Source organism: Echiichthys vipera (genome assembly GCF_963691815.1).
Source record: "Echiichthys vipera genome assembly, chromosome: 9".
NCBI lineage: Eukaryota > Metazoa > Chordata > Actinopteri > Perciformes > Trachinidae > Echiichthys > Echiichthys vipera.
Genome location: NC_139834.1, coordinates 5,319,271 through 5,341,889, shown reverse-complemented (window position 1 = coordinate 5,341,889; position 22,619 = coordinate 5,319,271). Strand labels below are relative to the sequence as shown.

General features: G+C 40.7%; 1 protein-coding gene across 1 annotated transcript in view; it reads left to right on the top strand.

Moving 5' to 3' along the window:
- LOC310951712 (monocarboxylate transporter 1-like) overlaps positions 1–20,247 on the top strand; it is a 32,605-nt gene extending 12,358 nt beyond the window's left edge. The window contains exons 3-5 of the mRNA XM_083920085.1: positions 10,268–10,411; positions 10,784–11,599; positions 14,644–20,247. Of these exons, the coding sequence (XP_083776211.1) occupies positions 10,268–10,411; positions 10,784–11,599; positions 14,644–14,936 (1,253 nt within the window). The 3' untranslated portion in view covers positions 14,937–20,247. The remainder of the gene's footprint in view (positions 1–10,267; positions 10,412–10,783; positions 11,600–14,643) is intronic.
- The last annotated feature ends 2,372 nt before the right edge of the window (positions 20,248–22,619 follow it).

The window sequence follows — 22,619 nt, the reverse complement described above, 5'->3', positions numbered from 1 at the left end:
CGAGTGTTTTTAGTTTTTTGTTCCAAGTTCCAGAAAAGGGCAGGCAATGTTTATTCATTTTCAACTCTTAAATTAGCAGTATATCCAACCTAGCCTCTTTCCACACCTGTGAATCCCCATTACAATCTCTGTGTCTGGGTTTTCCTATTTCAATGTGGTAAATAATAAATAGCACACACTGTAGCGTATTTTCTACATGTCATGCCTATTTGTTGTGTAGGCATGCCATGGTATATAGTGAAATCGGTGTTACGCGGTGTTTGGATGTACACCGATCACTAGGGTTGTAACGATACACCCATTCGTACCTAACCGTCACAGTTCGTGGCGGATACGGAAGTGGACCACAGTCCGTAAATGATAGTGTTAATATGGCGAATATACAGTTTTGTTGTGCGATGCGGAACTTGAACTTGAAGTCGGAGTCCCCCCCCCGGACCGTTTAGCCTACGTCTCGGCCCACACGTGCGCAGTAGCAGTCAGCGAGTGAGATTAGCAGGCAGTGGTAGACAGGTATAGCCCCAGCACATGACGTTTTTTTCATTTTCCCCCTTAACTATGACCCGTACCGTACCGTGACCTCCAAACCGAGGTATGTACCAAACCGTGACTTTAGTGTACCGTTACACCCCTACTTGACACCACCATCATTTTTGCTTTTTTTATGCAAGTAAACCCCATTTAGTTTTCTTTTTGCCTGAAAGTGTCTACTGTGCTCCAAACAGAGCAGCGGGAATCAGATTTCAATGAGCAAGTAACGATGCCGACAATATGATGGAGGAGGAAAGAAGGAAAGTGAAAGCAAAAAGTTTAGAATCAGATCATTTGTATCATATCCATATATTTATATGGTTTATAATAGATTATTAGTTTGTTTTCCTGCCTGATTCACTTGCAGCTCTCAGAGAATAGACCAGAAACTGGTTAACATCATACTTATATACAGTCTATGGTTAATATGGGCGCCGAAGGCAAGCATGCGTGCGTGCGTGCCTGCGTGCCTGCGAGAGGGTGATCCACGTTAACAGTCAAAGTGTCTGGGCAATGTCTTCTTTCAAATCCAACAGTAGCTGAACCTTGTAAGCAACATTTAAAAGATTAGGCGTCACCCTCTTAATAACTGACACTTGCAGATTCTCAGTCTCTTGAACATAAACATTACTCTAAAGAGCAGCGAGAAATACTTTTACTCTCACAATGAGTTTGTACAGCTGCAGGTTCCATGCATCTCATACAAGCATGAGACAACTTAAGATCATTTATTCTAAAATAATTTAACTGTATGCAGTCAGTAGATTGAACACTCTGATTGAACGCAGACAGAGCTACTTAACTCTGCTCTTTCCCAGGTGGAGACTGGTTGTCTTGTGAATGAAACAGGATTACTGGAGGTGTGTGTGTGTTGTTAGTATTATCTTAAGCCTTTTATTTTCTTTTGTCAGGAGCACTTTTTTTGGTGTCTTAAGAGGCTCTGCCATTTTTAGCGTTCGCCCTTCACTGAAGCACAACAAAAACAGGCCTCTTTCAGTCACAGCTTGAATAACACTTGCTGCTTGAGGGGGATCAGGAGACAATGTGAGAAACAGTTACTCTGGAGTGATTGGAAACAAGATAGGGAAACAAGAACGACTTATCCTATTGTAATTCAACTAAAGCTGCTGAAGATAACAAGAGACACTGAACTAATGACTAAATTATTTTCTGTGACGGGGTTTACAGTATGCTGTAGCAGGCGGCATAAAAGCAGTGGTGTTAGGATCCTAAAATCCCTAATGCGGGGTTCTTTCCCTCTCTATTGGTAAATATTAACTGGTTTGGTGTGTAATAAAATCATCACTAACCATAGCACACTTTTCGACTGCAGGAAATTTACTCAGGGACTAGGAACTTTCTTGAGGAACTCATTGCATTTCCACCACAGGGACCAGGGCTGGAACTTTACTCCCAAAGAAGTAGCTGATTGGAGGAAATCTTCGGGGTGGGGTTTACAGGGATTTACATTGCTGCCACAACTCGTGAATCGCTTCATTCCTAAGACAATGAAGTACTCTGGTTCCGATTTATGGTGAGGGGAGAACATTTCACTTTGTTATATAACATTGAAAGTAAAGTTAGCATCTACTGTCGGCTTCCTGACTCATTTAAAAAAAGAGAGTTAAGACTTTTGCGCACCAAGTCCGTATTCTTTGTCTGAAATCGTCCCACGTTGAATCCGAAACTTTCCTAATTTCCTAACTTACAATACAGACTCTATGTACAGTATAAACGCATTCTGATCCCTGAAACTGCTAGCAGCCCGGGTCCCATTATGTTTCTTTTTCATAGGTCAGCGGACTTAGTTGCCTTATCTTCACTATGGACATGTAGTCACTATAGTAACTATGGGCTGAAGAAACTTGGAAAAGTTAGTCACAAGACAGAAATGACCTGGAGGTTTTTAATGGAAATGTGGTTTTAGTTTGGTGTCTTTGCCCGTTAATTGACACAAAGTACAGCTGAGGCTGATGAAAATGTAATTTATTTTGCAGGTATTTGGTCATAAACCAATTTCAATTTCACCAACGTCAGTGATTCATCATTAGAGAACTGTGGATGCCAAAATGTCATGTTTATCCATCTTATGTCTGTGGAGGTATTTCGGTCAGCCCTGGCCCCCACAGAGGATCTCAAGTTTAGGAAAATAAAAGGTTGTGGAACACAGCCTGTTCTTGCACTTTATTGACCTGCTGCAACAAAAGGCTTTCCATTCACTTGTTAAGACAGGATTTAAGAAAGTGAAAGATCCAGTTTCAGGTCCCATTTCTGTCTCACGACACATTCACACACGCACACACACACACACTCACACTCACACTCACACACACACACACACACACACACACACACACACACACACACACACACACACACACACACACACACACACACACACACACACACACACACACACACACACACACACACACACACACACACACACATACACACACACTCTCTCTCTCTCTCTTTCTCCCTCTCTTTCTCCGGCCCTGTGTTTAATAATCAGCACACCCTACATGTAAGACACCATCCTCTCTTTCCCTCTCTGTTTATCTACTCACTCATTCATCCACCGCAGAGCTGCGTGTCAGCCTGCAGTAGGTTTAGGCATTTAGGAGAGTGAACTGCTGAGGGGAGGAAACGGAGGGGAGGAGTGAAATTGCATAACAGCAGATGTTGGAGTAGTTTCTTTCTCCCCCCCAAATTTTTTTCTTTATTGTGTTCTTTATTTTGCCAGATCACCAGGCAATGACGCCATGTCGCCTTGGCACGTACTGTATGAGTGAGTGCAGTGGTAGTAGAGCTTAGATTACCATAACCACATTACTCACTGGTTACACATGAGGCCGTGCACGTACACACTCTGATTTCCACATAAAACACACCTATGAATTGGCTAGGTGACGTCGTGAACGCTGACTAATAGTGTTAAAAGTGTACAGGATGCTCTGCAAGTAGGAAGAGGAAGATATGTGAGTGTGATTCTTTCCTGTCTGTTTAGTTTCAAGGCATGAAATAAAGACTTTTCAGCTGCAAACAACAAGAAACCACAAGCTTGTGTTTACAGTGTGGTGTGTTGTGTTACAACTTTCATTGGTGCAATGTAACAGAATACATTTACTCAAGTACTCAAGCACAGTTCATGACTGCAAGGTTTTACTGCTTTGATAAAGGGGCTTCACTTGTATGAAGTGGTCTTCTTTGATGCGTTTAACCAATGTAGACAAACTCTTGACAGTGGGGATGGCCAGTTGAACTTAAAGTGACTGAGGCAAGGCGAGTGTATTTATGAAGCACCATTCAGACACAATTATGCAATTTAAAGTGCTTTACTGGGGCAAACAAATATATAAAGGGGTTAAGGGAAAAGAGCTGGTGCCTGAAGAAAGAGTGTGTGAATTTGTGCATGGGCGGGCATTACACCAGCTTGTTTTAATGCAATAAGTGCTCTGGATTACAGGATATTGATATGATTAAGCATGAGAGGGAGAGTTAAGATTTAAGCCGATTTAGCATATGAATGAAAACACAATACAAGTACAATACAAACTCAGTCAAAAAATACTCAGTCGCTATTTTAATGTCCGGCCGCTCAATCTAATGCAATCCAGTGCAAATGTTCTGCCATAAAGTCTGCTTTTATGAAACCATCAGGGTGTTAATTCAATTATATGTTCATTGCACCACCTTTAACTACGACCTTGATGGTAAAATTTTAAGACAATGTCACCACAACCTGAGAAGTAGAACTGTTGTATTGGATTGCTTTAGATTGTACAGGTGTGGCCACTGAGTGTATACAGAGAAACGCCAAGTGTAGCATTCACTGCATAGAGATATTAAACCTCTTGACTGAAGTGGAGAGAAAAAAGTAATCAAGAAAAGAAGGTGCTTAAAGGCGCATTTTGACATTTTGGGAAATACTGTCGTGTGCTTTCTAATGCCTTTGTACAGAACCAGGCTAGCTGTTTCCCTCCTCTGTCCAGTCTTTATGTTAAGCTAACCAACAGACATGACCGTGGGAACAATGCTTTTATCCAGCTCTGCAAGAAAATTATTGAACATATGTCAAACAAATCCTTTAAAAGGTTCAGTCCGGATGGATGGATGGATGTTGTGTGCTTTGAGTAAAGTGATGATGCATTTAACTGCTGGGGCGAATCCAATCAGCTGCTTCTCCTGCTCCTCTTTTGTTTTTGGTCAGCCTGACTCATCACCAGCTGATGCTCTCCCTCTTACCCTTCAGTTTGCCACTGAATGTGAGCATTTTCTCTGCAATGAAAGGCTGAATGAAATGAGCAAAGACAGGGAGATTGTTATATAGAATACAGTCAACACGTTTCACAATAACACAGTTTCCTGACAGCAAGTAAACGTCTGCTCTCTGCATTGACACTCTCTGTCCTCACTGAATCCGGTACATATGCACTGAATGTGTGGAACAAGTTGCCCATATGCTCCTGATAAACAGCTTCATTCCCTGTGCACCAGCTGACTCCGAGTGTGTTTAAGAAATAAAGACTCACTTCACACTCGCAATTCCTCCAAGGCTCCTCTGGTTTTATCTGGGCTCTATCTGTAAGCTTCAACAACACATTTATTTAGGCTTTCGTAGTGAAATGAGCAGGCCTTGTATAGATAAGCTTGCTGCTGTGGCACAGCCTGCCTTTCTACGTTGAGTTTGCCTTCGATAATAGCCATAAATAATATAGCGTTTTGTTTTATTTCATTATAAATGTCATTTATATCTGTTTCAGACAGAAAAGGTTGAGATTCTGTCCACAGAAAAGAAACAGAATTGGTTAAATAGCAAATAAATATCTACATGTTTTCATGTCTGTGACATGTTCCACATATACACACACACACATTCAAACGCTTCGTGAAAGCGCTGTTATGTCAAAAAGGTCATTTCTCTTTTTGCTGTGAACGTGTTGCGGTAAAAATAGGAGAGACCCCCAATCTCTTGATGTTCCACTAAGGTTGCAAAGATGTGATACCTCGTGTTTAAAGCGATACAATTTCTGTTTTTAGTTTTACATTCTATGATATAGAGAGTGCACAGTGTAGCTTACCGGTGGTAGCATGCAGCTAACATTAGCTTACCAGTAATCTGCAGGGGCTTGCACTTCTCCAGACACCATGGCCGCTGCCATCCTCCTCCTGCTTCCCTGAAGCCACCGGTATGGAAAGATTTAGCCCTCCCGTAAGTCATGTAAACAAACAACGAGCAGTAAAGTGCGTGGGCTCTGACAGCACTTCATGGTGCATTCAGGTGCACCTCAGAGGAACTGTTATAGTTCTGTACCAGCATTGTACAGGTTATATATATAATATATGTTTTGTGTGTCTAGGTCTTTTTTTCATTTAAAAAAGCAACAGGTCCGGTGACGCACACACGCTGCTCAAGCAGGTCGTCTGTCGTCAAAAGCAAAAAGCATCTCTGCTAAAATTAGACAGCTGGTCACTGCTGGGTCCTCTCTCGACATGAGTTTTTTTTAAACTCACTTGTGGATGCTGTGTCAGGGTAAAGCTGAGGACGAGTCTTTTCTTTCCTCCACTCAGTGTTGTTCTTTTCTTTCACTGAGAGAAACGGAGCAAGTGATGGAGGGAGGGGGGAGAGAACAAATCGTTTATATAATATCCCTGAGAACACTACTCACTGCCCTCTTTGTGTTTTGCCAGACAGCAACAAAGACTGTCACTACTGATTTGTTTCTGTGTGCGTGAGTGTTGAGTGGATGCAGATTCATTCCTGTCCTTGTACAGGTTCACTTTTGTTCACGGCAAAGCTCCGTACAAGCCCAGATTCATGCTGTACTCTGGTGTGTAAGACGTGGGTTCTGGTGGAGCGTTAACCTCTGTGCTCGCCTCTTTTATCTCCTGCTTGACCGCAACATGGAAACCCACCACCCCCCGAACACGCCAGCCCACCAAGATGGGCTTTGTGCCAGCTGGTCAGACCCTGAGTGACAGATACACCACAGAAAGAAGAGAGTCTGTGAGTGATATCACGCATCCAGAGCTGCCCCTGGCCACCGCGGTCAGCTGGCAAGTTTCAAGGGCAAAGCAACCGTGGCGTGTGTGTGGTGGGCCTCTGCTGGTTGGGACGAAACGGAGCTGAGAGCACCGTGGACGAGATATAAGAATGAGTCAGCGATCATTCATATTTTATAACTTTTATTTCGGTGCACCCCTCCATGTCCACTACCTCAGTTTCCCCAGCTTCTGTCGCTCATAGTTCAAACAGATTTTCTTTATTATTATTATACTGATTTACTGAATAAAAATGAGTTTGACATTTTGATAAGTAGGTTCTGTCCAAAAGTGAAACAAAAACCAGCTCCTGTAAAGCTTGTCTGTTTAATCCATACAAAAACAACGAGTTGTGCTTTCACTCTGAGTGACTTTCTGGACTATTTCTTGGATCAGAGCAGTAACAATGACCTCCTGTAAAACCACAACTTGTTTCTTTTACACTTGAATATTTTTTGAATGGATGAAACCAACAAGATATTACATATTAATTTGTATTTTCTTTAGTAATGCTAGCTGGTGTCCCCTGTTTCCTGTCTATATGCTAAGCTAACCATGTCTTGGCTCCAGCCTGATATTTATCGTACAGACAAACAGTGAGGCGTATCAATCTCAATTCAAAATTCTTATCATCTAACTCTTTGCAAGAAACCAGATTTCTGAAAATGCTGATTCTTTTTAAGATGATTATTAAGAACATTTTGAAAAAGATCTTCAAAAGTCCCAAACACAAGTTTACAGTGATATATCAAACAAAAAGATGCAGAAGATTCTCTCATTTGAGAGGCTGAAAACAGAAAATGTTTGACATTTTTCCACTAACCCAACGACTTGATTATCCAAATAATTGCAGAGTGACTAACGCATGAATGGACCGAGTGTTTCAGCTCTCTCCACATGATATTCAGTAGTTATGCCTCTTTATGTGTCTCTGTCGTCCACTTTATGCCCTGTTATGTACAGAGCTGCTGTACAGATTCAGCAGCCTTTACTTTGTATTCACATCCAGAGTGTAAGTCTGAGTCCATGTGAGGCCCATTCATAGTGAGGCTGGCACGCAGGCTGAGGCACGTGAAACGCCTCCACTCTCTCCTTCTCCTTCTACCTTCTACTTCTACCTTCTACCTTCTCTTCTACCTTCTTCTTCTTCTTCTTCTTCTTCTTCTTCTTCTCTCCCCTATTCTCTTCAGTTAAATTCAACGGGGTGTTTACATACATTTTTAAGTATTTATTTCATACTTGCTTTGGCAATGTAGTGAAAATCTACTGGAAAATCAAAGATACGTGATGCATCGAAAAGCGCTGCACACTCTGTATTGTTCACTGGTGGGGAGCTGGTGGAATTTAAGACGGCACAAAAAATGTCCAAAGCAAGGAATGATTTACTTTCTGGCAACATTCAAAAACTGCTCTGACCGTGTGGGGGGTTTATAACTCAAATAAAAATATCCGACAGTTTAAAAAGATATGTTTGTGAGGTATAGAAAGGAGGAAGGGAAACGTAAAGTGAACTGTTGGTGATGTTGTTTTTCTTTTCACAGTCTTGGTTAGCGCTATTATGTATAAAGGAGAAATATATGGTTTTAGTTGTAGGATGGACACGGGTGGAGAGTTAGTTTATATTGCTGATGTTTGGATGATTGGATTGGTATGGAATAAGGGTAAGACTAGACGAGCAAAGTGCTTGTTCCTACTCCTTTTCCAACATTTATTTACATGTATTTTATTTTGCTTATTTGTTTACTGCTATTATTGGCTATATTATTGTTTTTTTTTTAATTTTTATTATGTTTTGGCAGTTTTCAAGCCTTTTATGACATAGGACAGACATGAAATGGGGTGAGAGAGAGAGGGGGGCGGGAGACATGCAGCAGAGGTCGAACCCGTGTCCGCTGCATCGAGGACCTTCAGCCTCTTTACATGGGGCAACTGCTCTAACCACTGTGCCACCGGCCGCCCCTCACCAATATATTCTGGAGCAAACTCACTCAAAGCCTGATGAGTTTGTTAAAAATATCAATACTTTAAAACTTTTTCTGTACCAGCACTATGTGCAGGGGACAAGGAATTGTGTTTCTTTTTGCTGTGTTATCTACAGAGGTATTAAATATCCCTTTTTTTAATAAAGGTATCTTATCAGACTTTAATTCTGGTGTCCTGAGAACCTTACGAGGGAGTCGTCTTTGTTACTCTAACAAGGTAACAGCATCTTGGCATAGGCAGGAAGAGCATTACATTAGTCAAAAGCCTCGTTTCCACCAAGCCGTTCAGTTCTCGTCGTTACACATTTGTGTTTCCATTGTGCAAAGTTTTGGATGGAACCAATATAAATACAGCGAGAGCTCGATGGAGCAGCGAGGACTGAAAAGGTTTCTCACCACATGAGCATCCACGACTTCCATCACATGTTAGAGCAGCGCAAACAACAACAAAAGTGTAGCTCATTTCAGCCGGTAGTCACAGGTGATGCCGCGGTTTTTGGCAAAATGTTTTTTCTATTACTTGGTGAAGAGATCGTTTTTAATTGCAGCATCTGCATCTGCTGCTCTCATTTTCTCTCCTCTTGAACCTCAGTCCTGGCACAGAGGAGGGCTTTCCTTTCTGCTCACTGACTGAAACGATACCACATCTGTTTGGCCGGTGTTCCAGACTGCTTTAGACGATTCAGGGGTCAGGGGAATGGTTTTCTTCTTCTCTCTCTATCTACTGTAGGGTCCACACACATACTCTGTTTAAAACATATGTACACACGCTGATGGATTTAATTTCAGCACTGGCCAAATTGAGTTAGAGAACAAGTAACACCTGCGTGAGGGGTCAGAGGACGTGATTCTGATGCAGACTGGGCTGTTTTTGTGAACATTTGGGATGTGCAGGATGTGCTGTGTTCAGTCAAGGAGAATGAATCAGTTCTGAATTTTACATTTTTCTCTGTATTTCTGTTAAAGTAGGAATTTGGATTTTTGATCTTATCTTTCTTCTCTCTCTCTCCCTCCTTACATTTGATATCCTCTCCTAAATTAACTTTCACTCCAACATGTGCCATGCAAAACCCTGCACTGCCTGGCTCCCTCCTCCTGTCCTCCCTTCTGCCTCCATCTAACATCCATGCAACCAGCCCACTATTACACAATCAGTCATTGTCCCTTTTTTATTTTTGCCACCATAGCACCACCTGTTGGTCAAACATTGAAATGGCAAGCCAGAGTAAGCACAATTGCATAACATGTCAATGTGCATAGAGCTGCAAGAATTTATTATTTATCTACAGATTAACTGATTGTTTGGTCGATAAATTTAAAGGTACAGTCTCCCTTAACCCAAGTGTCTTGTTTTGACCACTTCAAGAGATATTACTTTTTTTTTATCACATAAGACACAAAAACGGCAAAACTGAAACTAGCAAATGTATTTTTTACTCTTTTTTTTTCATCAGTTGAGTGTTTTCAGATTAATTAATTAATTTAGTCTAAACAATGTCAGGAAATTGTAAACATTGTTAACACATTCACTTGATTTATAACTAAGAAAAGCACTAAAACCTCAAGGTTATTTTTTTTATGCAAAAATGTCAGAAGAGTTGTTGATTATCTAATTGATTAATTATTAAAATTCAACACTACACTGCTTTAGGCTTTTTCACTTTAATGTGTCTGTTTTATATAATATCTTTTCTCTTCTTTCTCTCTAGGTCCAATCAGCAGCATCCTCGTGAACAAATATGGCAGTCGACCAATCATCTTAGTCGGTGGCTGTCTGGCGGGGACCGGACTTGTCGCAGCCTCCTTCTGCAACACTGTGGAGCAGCTGTACTTCTGCATAGGAGTGGTGGGAGGTCAGTGGTTTATCCACATCGAACCAGTCGAGTTTTACTGGTCATGTGATCACTTTGTGGTGTTTGTGCTACATGTATTTTGTTTGTCATTCAGTTCAACAGGGTGGTTTCTTTAAGCTTTATAGTCCATTGATCAGTAATGTGCAGAGTTGCGTAACGTTCAAAAGTTAAATGGGTCTTGTGAATTCCCATGAAATGTGATGCAACTGGGTGGATTTATTTACATCCAATTGTGCTTTTCTGTTCTGCTATACTTTGCTTTCTCTTTATATTATTTCCCACATATCCAAACAAAATAAACTTTGTGGTAAAAATAAATGAAATGTCTCTTTTGTAACGCTCCTTTTTTATTGTTGTTTTTCCTCTCTCCAGGTTTGGGCTTGGCGTTCAACTTGAATCCAGCTCTCACAATGATCGGCAAATACTTCTACAAGCGCCGTCCCATCGCCAACGGCATCGCTATGGCAGGCAGCCCTGTGTTTCTGTCCACCCTGGCTCCTCTTAACTCCTGGCTGTACGATGCGTTCGGGTGGCGAGGCAGCTTCCTCATCTTGGGAGGTCTTCTGCTCAACTGCTGCGTGGCCGGCTCCCTCATGCGTCCCATCGGACCCAAACACCAGACGGCCAAACCTGACTCGGAGGCGGGCGAGGTCAAGGCAGTGGATTCAGTTGAGCCGCAGCCCAAGAAGACAGTCCTGCAGACCATCAACTCCTTCATCGACCTGACGCTGTTCAAACACCGCGGCTTCCTTCTCTACCTGATGGGCAACGTCGTCATGTTCTTTGGCCTCTTCGCTCCGCTCGTCTTCCTCTCTAATTACGCCAAGAGTAAAGACATCAGCAAGGAAAGGGCAGCTTTCCTGCTGTCGGTGCTGGCGTTCGTCGATATGTTTGCCCGGCCGTCCATGGGCATGCTGGCCAACACCAAATGGGTCCGGCCAAGGGTGCAGTACTTCTTCGCCGCTGCCGTCCTCTACAACGGAGTGTGTCACGTGCTGGCGCCGCTGTCAGTGGACTACACTGGATTTGTGGTGTACGCCATCTTCTTTGGTTTTGCTTTCGGCTGGCTGAGTTCAGTGTTGTTCGAGACCCTGATGGATCTGGTGGGAGCTCAGAGGTTCTCCTCAGCTGTGGGTTTGGTCACTATAGTGGAGTGCGGGCCGGTGCTGTTGGGCCCGCCGCTAACAGGTAAGACACCCAGCATGCATCACAGAAAAAAGGGAGGGTTGTTTCTTGGGCGAGGGGTGGAAAGGGTGTGTGTATTCAGACAGCATAAACTCTTTTTCTTTCACTTTAACACCCACAATAAAGACAGTTGATGCTTTGAGCCGTTGGATCAGGATCGGCTTAACACAAACTTTATTATCGGTCAGAGTCAGTACCTGGAGATACCTTGAGTTTTCATTTTGGGATCAGTATCACGAGAGAAAAAGGTTCATCCCTAGTTTTCAGTGGGGGGGGGAATAATCATTTCATCGTAACAGGCGGGGGTCTCAGGATGACTGCAGCAGGCACCACCACGATCAGCAGAGACCTGCGAGACGACATAGCACAAACAACTCCGGGGAAGAAGCTGAATTAGTAACATGCATTGATGAGACATGAATGGTACAGACAGAGAGAAGCTCTTTAAGATACGAGCCTGGAGCCTGACCAATAAGAGCTTTGTAGGTAAGGAGAAGGATTTTAAAATCTATTCTAGATTTTACAGGTAGCCAGTGCAAAGAAGCTAATACAGGATAAATATGTTCTCTTCGATTTGTTTTAGTTTGTACACGAGCTGCAGCATTTTGGACCAACTGGAGACTCTTAACAGACTTATTGGAGCAGCCTGATAATAAGGAGTTGCAGTAGTCCAGCCTAGAAGTAACAAATGCATGGACTAGTTTTTCTGCATCTTTCTGAGACACAATGTTCCTAATTTTCGCAATATAACGCAAGTGAAAATATGCATTCCTTGTTGTTAGTTTTATGTGAGAATCGAAGGACATATCCTGATCAAAAATAACACCCAGATTCCTTACTGTGGTGCTGGAGGACAACACTACATCATCCAGGGTAACAATGTCTTTAGCTATTGAATTTCGGAGGCCTTTGGGGCCAAGTACAATGACTTCAGTTTTATCTGAGTTTAACATCAGAAAATTGCAGGTCAGCCAGCTTTTTATTTCCTTAATGCACATTTGAAGTTTATCTAACTGATCGGTTTCTTTTGGTTTGATCGACAAATATAATAGTGTATCATCAGCATAGCAATGAAAGTGCTTCCTTATAATATTTCCTAAGGGAAGTTTATATAAGGTGAATATAATCGGTCCAAGGACAGAACCCTGTGGGACTCCGTGACTGACTTTAGTGTGCATGGAGGATTTGTCATTAACATGTACAAACTGATATCTATCTGATATGACTTAAACCAGCTCAGTGCGGTTCCACAGTTAATTACACTTTTTTGTTATTATATAGAGTTTAAGTGTGACGCCCTGTAAATTTAGATTGATTTTGATTGACTTTCAGTGTTTCCATGGTTCATCCACTCACTCTGAAAGTCATCCCAATGATGATGTTTGTCACTGTGGTTATCCTGTCTTTAAGCTGTGACGTCAGGCCCGCTGTCAATCAAAATACAATCTTTGTAAATGTGGTATCATACGTTTCTGACCACCTCTTTTGTCGAAGCTTATTTGATGCATTTAGGAAACTCAATAATGCAGAAGACGAGGAACCCCTGGGGCTCCGACACAGCTGGAGTGTTTTTTCACATCGTTACTGTTATAGTTATCTTTAAAGTCATAGTTATTGGTGTGGACGGCCCTTAAAGAAAAATTCTGGTGTAAAATCATCCGTCTTTTGAGACAAATTGGGTGATCAAATAAGCCATCGAGAGAATTTTTTTCCTGTATAAACTATTATAAACTAGTATAAGTAGTAGTATAGGATAAACTATTTTTTAACCACTAACACTGCTCCAAATAACACCAAACCTCTGCAGAAACATGAGAAGAGTCCCTTCACATAAAACAAAGCACCAACAAAGCAGTATGTGAACCCAGAGTTTATTGAGAGTGTTTTGAAAGACTTACCTACTCGACCGGTACCAGCTGCTCCATTCAAGTCCATTACCGAGTACAATCCAAAGGGAAGGAGCCCACTGATGATGTGGTCCAGAGAAACTCGGTGAAATATAAGTTAATAATAAACGGTAAAAGGTTTAGAAATGTCCCACAGAGCTTTCCCTGCAGCACCGAAACATTACGCAGATCTCAGGGGTCAGGGGTCAGGGGCGTGTGTTGCCGGAAGACGCACAGTGAGTGCAGGCACGGCTAAAGCTACTAGCCTGCAACTTGAAGTGAAGAGATACAGAATGGTTTGTGTTTGTATCTTTCCCGGCTGTTAAACAAAAATGAAACTTTTCATAGGCTGCCATTGAGGTACGAAGACCGTGCTCTGATAAACCAGTGGCTTATTGTTTTAATCTGGACATTGAGACGCCGATGGAGACGCTTAGGCAGAGGGATTACCGTGTCTGCAGCAAACCCCAACGTTTACGTGTTTTGCTGGAATAAATCATCAGTGGGCTCCTTCCTTTTGGATTGTATTTGGTAATTGACTTGAATGGAGCAGCTGGTACTGATCTTTCAAAACACTCTTTTAATAAACTCTGGATTCACTAACTACGTTGTTGGTGCTTTGATTTCTGTGTCAGGACTCTTCTCATGCTGCTGCAGAGGTTTGCTGTTATTTTGAGATTTTGTATTAATGGTTAAAAAAGACGTTTTAATGCCTTCACCGTACTGCCTGTGTTAGCCGTGACAGGCTGTTAGCGACTCTCCAGAAAATCTTGTTACGCAAAAAAAATTGTCTCGATGGCTTATTTGATGAGTGTATTTGTCTAAAAAGACCCTTCGTATGATTTTACACCAGAATTTCACTTTAATGCAAGTTGTGTTTAACTAAACTACAAGTTTGTTTGATCTATTTATGGATCTTAACAAATACGCCATGTTTTGAAAAATAGCAGGTAGTCAGGCAGTGAGAAAAAACAAAATCATGTAAGGAAATAAAAAATCAAGATGCATCCATAATCGTTTTCTCATCGCACTGTCGCCCCCTAGAGATTCCCACCCCCGAGTTTTCAGTCAAATTTTAAAATGACAACAGCAAGACGATGCTAATGTCCAAATGAACGTTCAGTGTTAAATCTGAGTCCTCTCTCTTTTGTCCATCTGCAGGGAGTTTCTATAACTACTACAACCACTATGACTACACCTACATCTCCTCTGGCATCATCCTCATAGTCGCGAGTGTGATCCTCTTCATTGGAATGAGCATCAACTACCGCCTGTTGGCGCGCGAGAAGAAAGAGCAGGAGAGAAGAGAAAAGGAGGAGCCCAAGGAGGAGCGCACCGCCATGTTGGCGCCTCCCTCTCCGTCAAAATCAAACGAGGAGGAGGCGGAGGCGAACAACGTACCAGCCGCCGTCTCACTGGAGGACATCGCCAAGATGGACGAGGACACAGTGTAGAAAATGTAAAAATAGGACTAGAAGAAGGATGCGCACAGTTCACAGAAACACACACGAGAGTTGCAGCGACCACACACCGCCGCCATTATAGAGAAGCCATAGAAACGTATCTTTAAAACCTGAGACCTGCTGCTGTGAAGTGAAGCTCGTCGAGCAGATTCTCACCGCGTCAAGACCTCTGTTTTTTTGGTTTTAGACGTGCCTTCGGTAAACTCGAGTCCAGGAGCACAAACACAAACACTGCTCATATATTGAACAAACACCAGATAGACGCACAACTGACAGAATGACTGTGCCATAAAAATCCACTTCACTAAGACTTTACTCTCAGGGTCTTGCCGTAAAAGGTTCAGAACCACACACACACACACACACACACACACACACACACACACACACACACACACACACACACACACACACACACACACACACACACACACACACACACACACACACACACACACACACACACACACACACACACACACACTCAACCTCGAGTTAAACAGTTACAGTACTTAGAAAAATACTGTACTTTTCTCCCCTCACAGACTGTCAGGTACGTCTGGCCCCTCTCCCTTTCAGACAGATTTCCAGATCCTGGGGGACGTAAATGGCGTTCTCTGTCCAGTGCAGATTACAAGGCTCACAAAACTCAAACAAGCCAGTGCTGATCAAATATGAATCATGATTCTGTTACTGTCTTCCCTATTTCTCCCCTGAGATGCTTTCAGAAACACACTTTAGTGTGACCTTTAGTTGTTAATAGGGAAGGTCTAAGAACCGGCGGCCATTTTTCTCCTGCTTCATAAGGAACCAAGCACTTGAACGGCTCGTGTCGTTGCTCTGATTGTAGGCCTGGGATGATATGCTTTTCTAAGTATTGCGATTTGATTTTTTTGTTGTTACTTTTTTAACACTAGACCATGGGTCCAAAGTTGAACTATACTTCTAGAGACTTTTACTTTTCTAAATTGATGAAGAAAAAGACTTTGATTATTTAGTCAGAGATGTCCTGAAGTCAAATATATCAGTCATGCTCCGGAATTATGGAGCAATGTGTTTTCATATAACCAAGTATTTAGAAATGTAGCTATTTCAAAGTACAAATACGGGACTTTGACTTTGGAATATCTCTAAACTGACACAGTAAAAAATGCTCGATTATGTGTCCGACTGTAGTCAGAGATGTCTTCAAGGGCTGGACATGAATTAAAAGGACACGTTCACATTACTGTAGAAACAGTACATCTATTTGTTCTCAAGTTAGTTGTGACATTTTCAAGTTTTTTTGATTTTTTTTTAAATGTACTTCTGAAAAAAAATTTAAAAAAAATGGGGGAAACGAATCGTAACCACGAGTAGAAGTAACATTTTTAACTTAGTCGAAGACGTAACGGCCAAAATACATGGGCTGCGTACGAATTACATCCAGAGCAAAGAAGGAAATGTGGCGACGTAGTATAAGAGCGTTAAACTCTGCATAGGGAGAGAATAATAATATTAATAATAATAATAATAACAAAACATGTTCATTGTTGGCACCGCACTCGAGGACACCTTACAAAGCATTAATTAAAGGGCATAAATAAAAGCAAAACAACAAATTTATCAATAGTTAAATCAAGGTGTTCAGCTAGTTAAAAACATTGAAGTGAATAAAGTCCAGGTAGATGTGAAAGTGATGTCTAGTTTGCTAGTGTAAACATGCGTTTCAAGTTGTGATTTGAATTGATGAAGAGAGTCCATTTGAATGTCATATTTCCTAAGCTATCATAGGAACCTGTCGATGAGAATCGTCTACTCCAACAGGTAAAAACGACGTAGAACTGAGTAAAAAACAAGTTCAGTCTGATTTAAATGGTAAAGACACAATGTGAGCTTCCAAACCTGCAGAATCAACTGACTTAAAACAGCAGCCACGTACAAACCTCACCTCCACACACTCCGCTCTGGTCCCTGTGTAGTTTGGCTGTAAAGCACAAACATACCTTTAGATTGTACAGAGATAGTAGGAAAGTAAGGAAAACTAATGTAGGAATCTTGCCGTGTGGGAGGCAGTCTTCACCGTGTGCTTGTACACGACTGTGGTGTGTGTGTAATTGTGTCACGCACTCCAACCAGCGCAGCTCATCGCGCACCGCCGCATTGATGAAGACACATTTGAACAAAAAACGCTCACACAGTTGCACCCCACAGGTTTACCTGCTGTGTAAACCAGCACTCGCAGTATTACATGTCACCACACGCTGTTTTTGTTTTTTGTTTTGTTTTTAAATGTGTGTGGGGGATTAGAGGCTGCGATTGTACCAGATCGATGGCTTTTTCCTGGGTGTGTGTGTGTGGTGGGCACACACAATCCTATTTTTTTCCCATCATTTTGGATCGTAGGACATGCAGTGCCCCATGGTGTTGCTTTTAAATTGTGAATAGCTTATTGTATTTTGCAGTAATATCAACAAACCTTTGTGATTTTTAAAAGAAGAATCTATTTTAGCTCACTGTTTTAATGACAATCTGACAACAAGTAATCTTTTGAATGGATTTTGTATGAGAGGAAAAGTGTGTGTGTGTGTGTGTGCGTGTGTGTGTGTCAGCAGACAGTTTCAACTGTAGCCAGGTTTCATCATTTCATTTGTTTTGAACTTCAGCCGCAGCAGTATCAAACACGTGTCACAGTTTGTCTGAACTGTCCAGAATGTGTCATATCAGATCACAATGTTTTCAGTTTGAAGTTTGTGATTAATCATGCTTTGATTAGTGAATGGCTACGGACTTTGGCTCCGTTCACACTGCAGTTCCAAATGCGCTGAATCTGATTTTCCCTCTCATAGGTGACCCATATCTGATTTGCTTTTGACAGTGTGAACAGAACAGCTCCCATTGAATCTGACATTTCTGAATCAGAATCAGGACATTTTTAAATGTGCTACTGAATCAGATACGTATCAGGTTTCTTTTAGGTCACATTTAATGTGACTTTGACCTCATTCTGAACCACGCTGCACTGTTTTGTAAATGAATGACAAATAAAGTTGACTGAAAAAAAAGGTGTGCCACGGGAGGGAGCCAGGAACAGAATCAAAACAAACATGGAGGACAGCAGTGAAGCAGGCGGACAGTGTAGGGAGAGTGAGGGTTTAGACCTCATTAGTATCTGGGGGGGACACCAGTTAGACTTGAAGGGCCGGCTGCCGTTGCCATGTTCCCTTCCGTTAACACTGTTGTGGTGTGATGTCATCAATGATCAACTGCACATACGCATCACTTCAGGAGCGTGAGCTGTTCACACAGCAATCTGTAGACGGGTCACATTGAAAAACGTAATGTGACCAGACAAACAAAACATCAGATTCCTGCAGTAAGACAGGAATGCGGTGTGAACGGAGCCTTATTGTGGGTTAAAGGGAACAGAAGACGTGAGACCTCCTCCTCTTCTTCAGCCTGAATAAGCGTTCCTCTTCCTCTCTTCTGGGGGAAATAAATGTAGGTTTTAAAACGTACAATATGTCTTTTTTCTGCCACTAAGAGAGTCTCTCAGTCAGAACAAGAGCAACAAAAAAGTCCAGACGGAGCGTGGGATCATGGGAGTTGTTGTCTTCATGTCAGTCATCTTGTCCCGGTTAGGAGTCCTTCAGTGTTCATCAGCAAGTTTTAAAAAGATCAGCGTTTCTTCAGCGGAGGGGCTGAGAGGCGAGCTGCCCGCTAACGTTTGCTCAGCTCGTCTCTCTGGTGACTTGAGATCCAGACGTTCAGGAGGTCTTTACCAGGAGCCCTATTATCCGCAGAGGTCTCCTCCTCTCTGCTGATTAAAAGCAGTGAAATCTGTTTCTCCCACACTGCCGATAACGTTTGCTCAGCTCGTCTCTCTGGTGACTTGAGATCCAGACGTCCAGTGACTAAAATGCTTCCTCCAGTTCAAATATCTAAAGTTAAAAAGGCCAAGATCAAAAAGTGTGGCTTTATAAAATGTTGTGGTTTGAACATTCAGTATTAATGAAAGAACTCGACTACACACACTATATAACATAACAACATGGGTCTAGTTGTTTTTAGACATTTGAATGCAGAATTGTTACATATTGTACCTTTAAACCATTCACTGTTTGTTACTAAATGTTTTTAACTTTAGTGTTGCATTCTAAATGTTGCTTTGTGGATTTTCTTTCTTTAAAAAACAATGAACAAATGTCATTTTGAAGGACGGTTGACATTTTTTTAAATATTTTTTAACACGAACTTTAAAGATTTGGATGGTTTCCTGAAGTGGTAATAATTTCTACCCTGAGCTTCATAAAAATACCATAAAGCACGGTCATAGTTCCCATTCGTCAACAAATCCCACAAATCAAAGCAGTGTCTCTGAATCCAAAGCCTGATGTGTTTTATTATATATATCTTATTATTTTGACTCTCCGCATACACTGTTCTGTAATGTGGATTCATCCGCTGCAGAAAATAGTCCCCCACCAAAGGCACTATTTTACTCCAGTCTGAGCAGCGTGTGCTAGAAACTAACGTCAACTGTTTCTTTGGAAATTTAACAAAACGAACAAACGAAGGCGGGTTTTGATCTCTTCATTTGTTGGGTTTGTTGACAGTCAGACCACTTTTATCCTTTATACTCTGAAGACAATTGTTCAAATGAAAGGTGTGTTTCTGTAATGGAGCACAACTTCTTTTGTTCCCTTTACATTTAAGTGGGAACGTATGTGAAAAGGGTGGAAATAGGGTGTACGTTCACACGGCACGCGTCCTGTTTTGTTTGTTTGAAAGAGGTTCTTGGTACATTCACTGACCAAATGTTTTCATTTCAAAGTGTGAGTTGTTGTCCAAACATGTTTTATTATGACAGAAGTCTGGTGCTTCTACTTTTAAGTCTCCACCGCTCTACAACAAATGTGTTGTCATGTCAGTGGACGGGCTTATACGGAAGCCCGGAGAGGCAAAGGAGATCCGTTTTTTTCTAAGTCTGATCGAAATATGTTTCTCCCCCGGGATTATAAAAAAGTGAAGTTTGTTTTATTAATCTGTGAGAACAAGTTGGACTCATCGACTGTGTAATAGAGATGACTGATGTTTGTGGACTAGCGTTTTGAAACAAGGAGATTGGCGTTTTAGCCGTCGCCATCTTCTTTTCTTTGTATTTGGGCGCCAGGTTGAAGCTGGGGAGGAGCGCCAAGCATCTTCAGCCATGTCGTTATTTTGCTTTCAGAAATAAAGTCGAAACGTCAAAGTTTTAACTTTATTCTCGACATTTAAACTTTATTCTCGACATTTAAACTTTATTCTCGACATTTAAACTTTATTCTCGACATTTAAACTTTATTCTCGACATTTAAACTTTATTCTCGACACTGAAACTTTATTCTCGACACTGAAACTTTATTCTCGACATTTAAACTTTATTCTCGACACGGAAACTTTATTCTCGACATTTAAACTTTATTCTCGACATTTAAACTTTATTCTCGACATTTAAACTTTATTCTCGACATTTAAACTTTATTCTTGACATTTAAACTTTATTCTCGACATTTAAACTTTATTCTCGACATTTAAACTTTATTCTCGACATTTAAACTTTATTCTTGACACTGAAACTTTATTCTCGACATTTAAACTTTATTCTCGACATTTAAACTTTATTCTCGACATTTAAACTTTATTCTCGACATTTAAACTTTATTCTCGACACTGAAACTTTATTCTCGACATTTAAACTTTATTCTCGACATTTAAACTTTATTCTCGACATTTAAACTTTATTCTCGACATTTAAACTTTATTCTCGACACTGAAACTTTATTCTCGACATTTAAACTTTATTCTCGACATTTAAACTTTATTCTCGACATTTAAACTTTATTCTCGACACTGAAACTTTATTCTCAACATTTAAACTTTATTCTCGACATTTAAACTTTATTCTCGACATTTAAACTTTATTCTCGACATTTAAACTTTATTCTCGACATTTAAACTTTATTCTCAACATTTAAACTTTATTCTCGACATTTAAACTTTATTCTCGACATTTAAACTTTATTCTCGACACTGAAACTTTATTCTCGACATTTAAACTTTATTCTCGACATTTAAACTTTATTCTCGACATTTAAACTTTATTCTCGACATTTAAACTTTATTCTCGACATTTAAACTTTATTCTCGACATTTAAACTTTATTCTCGACACTGAAACTTTATTCTCGACACTGAAACTTTATTCTCGACATTTAAACTTTATTCTCGACATTTAAACTTTATTCTCGACATTTAAACTTTATTCTCGACATTTAAACTTTATTCTCGACATTTAAACTTTATTCTCGACATTTAAACTTTATTCTCGACATTTAAACTTTATTCTCGACATTTAAACTTTATTCTCGACATTTAAACTTTATTCTCGACATTTAAACTTTATTCTCGACATTTAAACTTTATTCTCGACACTGAAACTTTATTCTCGACATTTAAACTTTATTCTCGACATTTAAACTTTATTCTCGACATTTAAACTTTATTCTCGACATTTAAACTTTATTCTCGACATTTAAACTTTATTCTCGACACTGAAACTTTATTCTCGACACTGAAACTTTGCACTCCACATTTCAGGCGCAGCATTTTGACATCATTCTTGAAACCAAAGAAAAGGTAAAAACTTCCTCCGATTATTTTTTGTTCTCATGCCTTCTGACTTTATTCTCAACATTTTGGACTATATCCGCGAAATAAAAGGTTAAAAAACTTTTTTTAAATTCCTAATCCCAGGGGAGAAAAGCGTTTAGATCAAACTGAATGAATAAATATTTTGAACTTGCCTCTCTGGGCTTCCGTAGCCTCCCACTGTAATAAACTACTCTAAACCCAGATTTTTCCTTCATTATTATGGGTAAATAATCGTTATTTTGCCTTTTGATAAAAGCATTTGAGAAGGAAATGTGACACTTTGAAAGAGCACGTCTTAACCATTGCATTAAAATTCACGTTTCCGCTGCAGTTTTGTTTTTTTAAGTAGTACGACTGTACGACTGTACGACTACGTGGCCACAGCACAAACGTACTACAACAAATCAGTGTGTTAACTTTTGAAAAATGTTTTTTTTAAATTTTTTTCTAGTGGTGCCAGTTGTTCTTATGTATGTATGAAGTGTTTTCATGACTGTTGAGAGAATGAATAAACATTTTTTTAAACAAATCTCATTGTTGTGTCTCAGAGTTTTAAGTCAGCATTAAAAGAATCACCCCAACACGTGCGTTTACGACACTTTATCAAACGTGTTGCAGCAGTTTGTCTCTAAACTACCCGTTGTACTTTAAGTTAAAGTTTGACATTGTGGGAAATAAATTTAAAAAAGTTTCCAAATGAAAACTTGTGGTTTCATTGGTGGGTTTGGTTTGGATCATTTCTGGATCAGAAGCAAAAGAAAGTGTTTTTTTTCCCCCCAAATGTCAAAAGCTTTTCTTTAAACAGCAACTGTGGAAAAGTAAGCCCTCTAGATCATGCTGCAAACTACAGAGTGGACAAGACGCAGACTTTATGTCCCCCTCCTTGACCCTGTGTGTGTGTGTGTGTGTGTGTGTGTGTGTGTGTGTGTGTTGTTCAGTAGTTGGAGGTGTGTGTGTGTGTGTGTGGTTCAGTAGTTGGTGTGTGTGTGTGTGTGTGTATTGT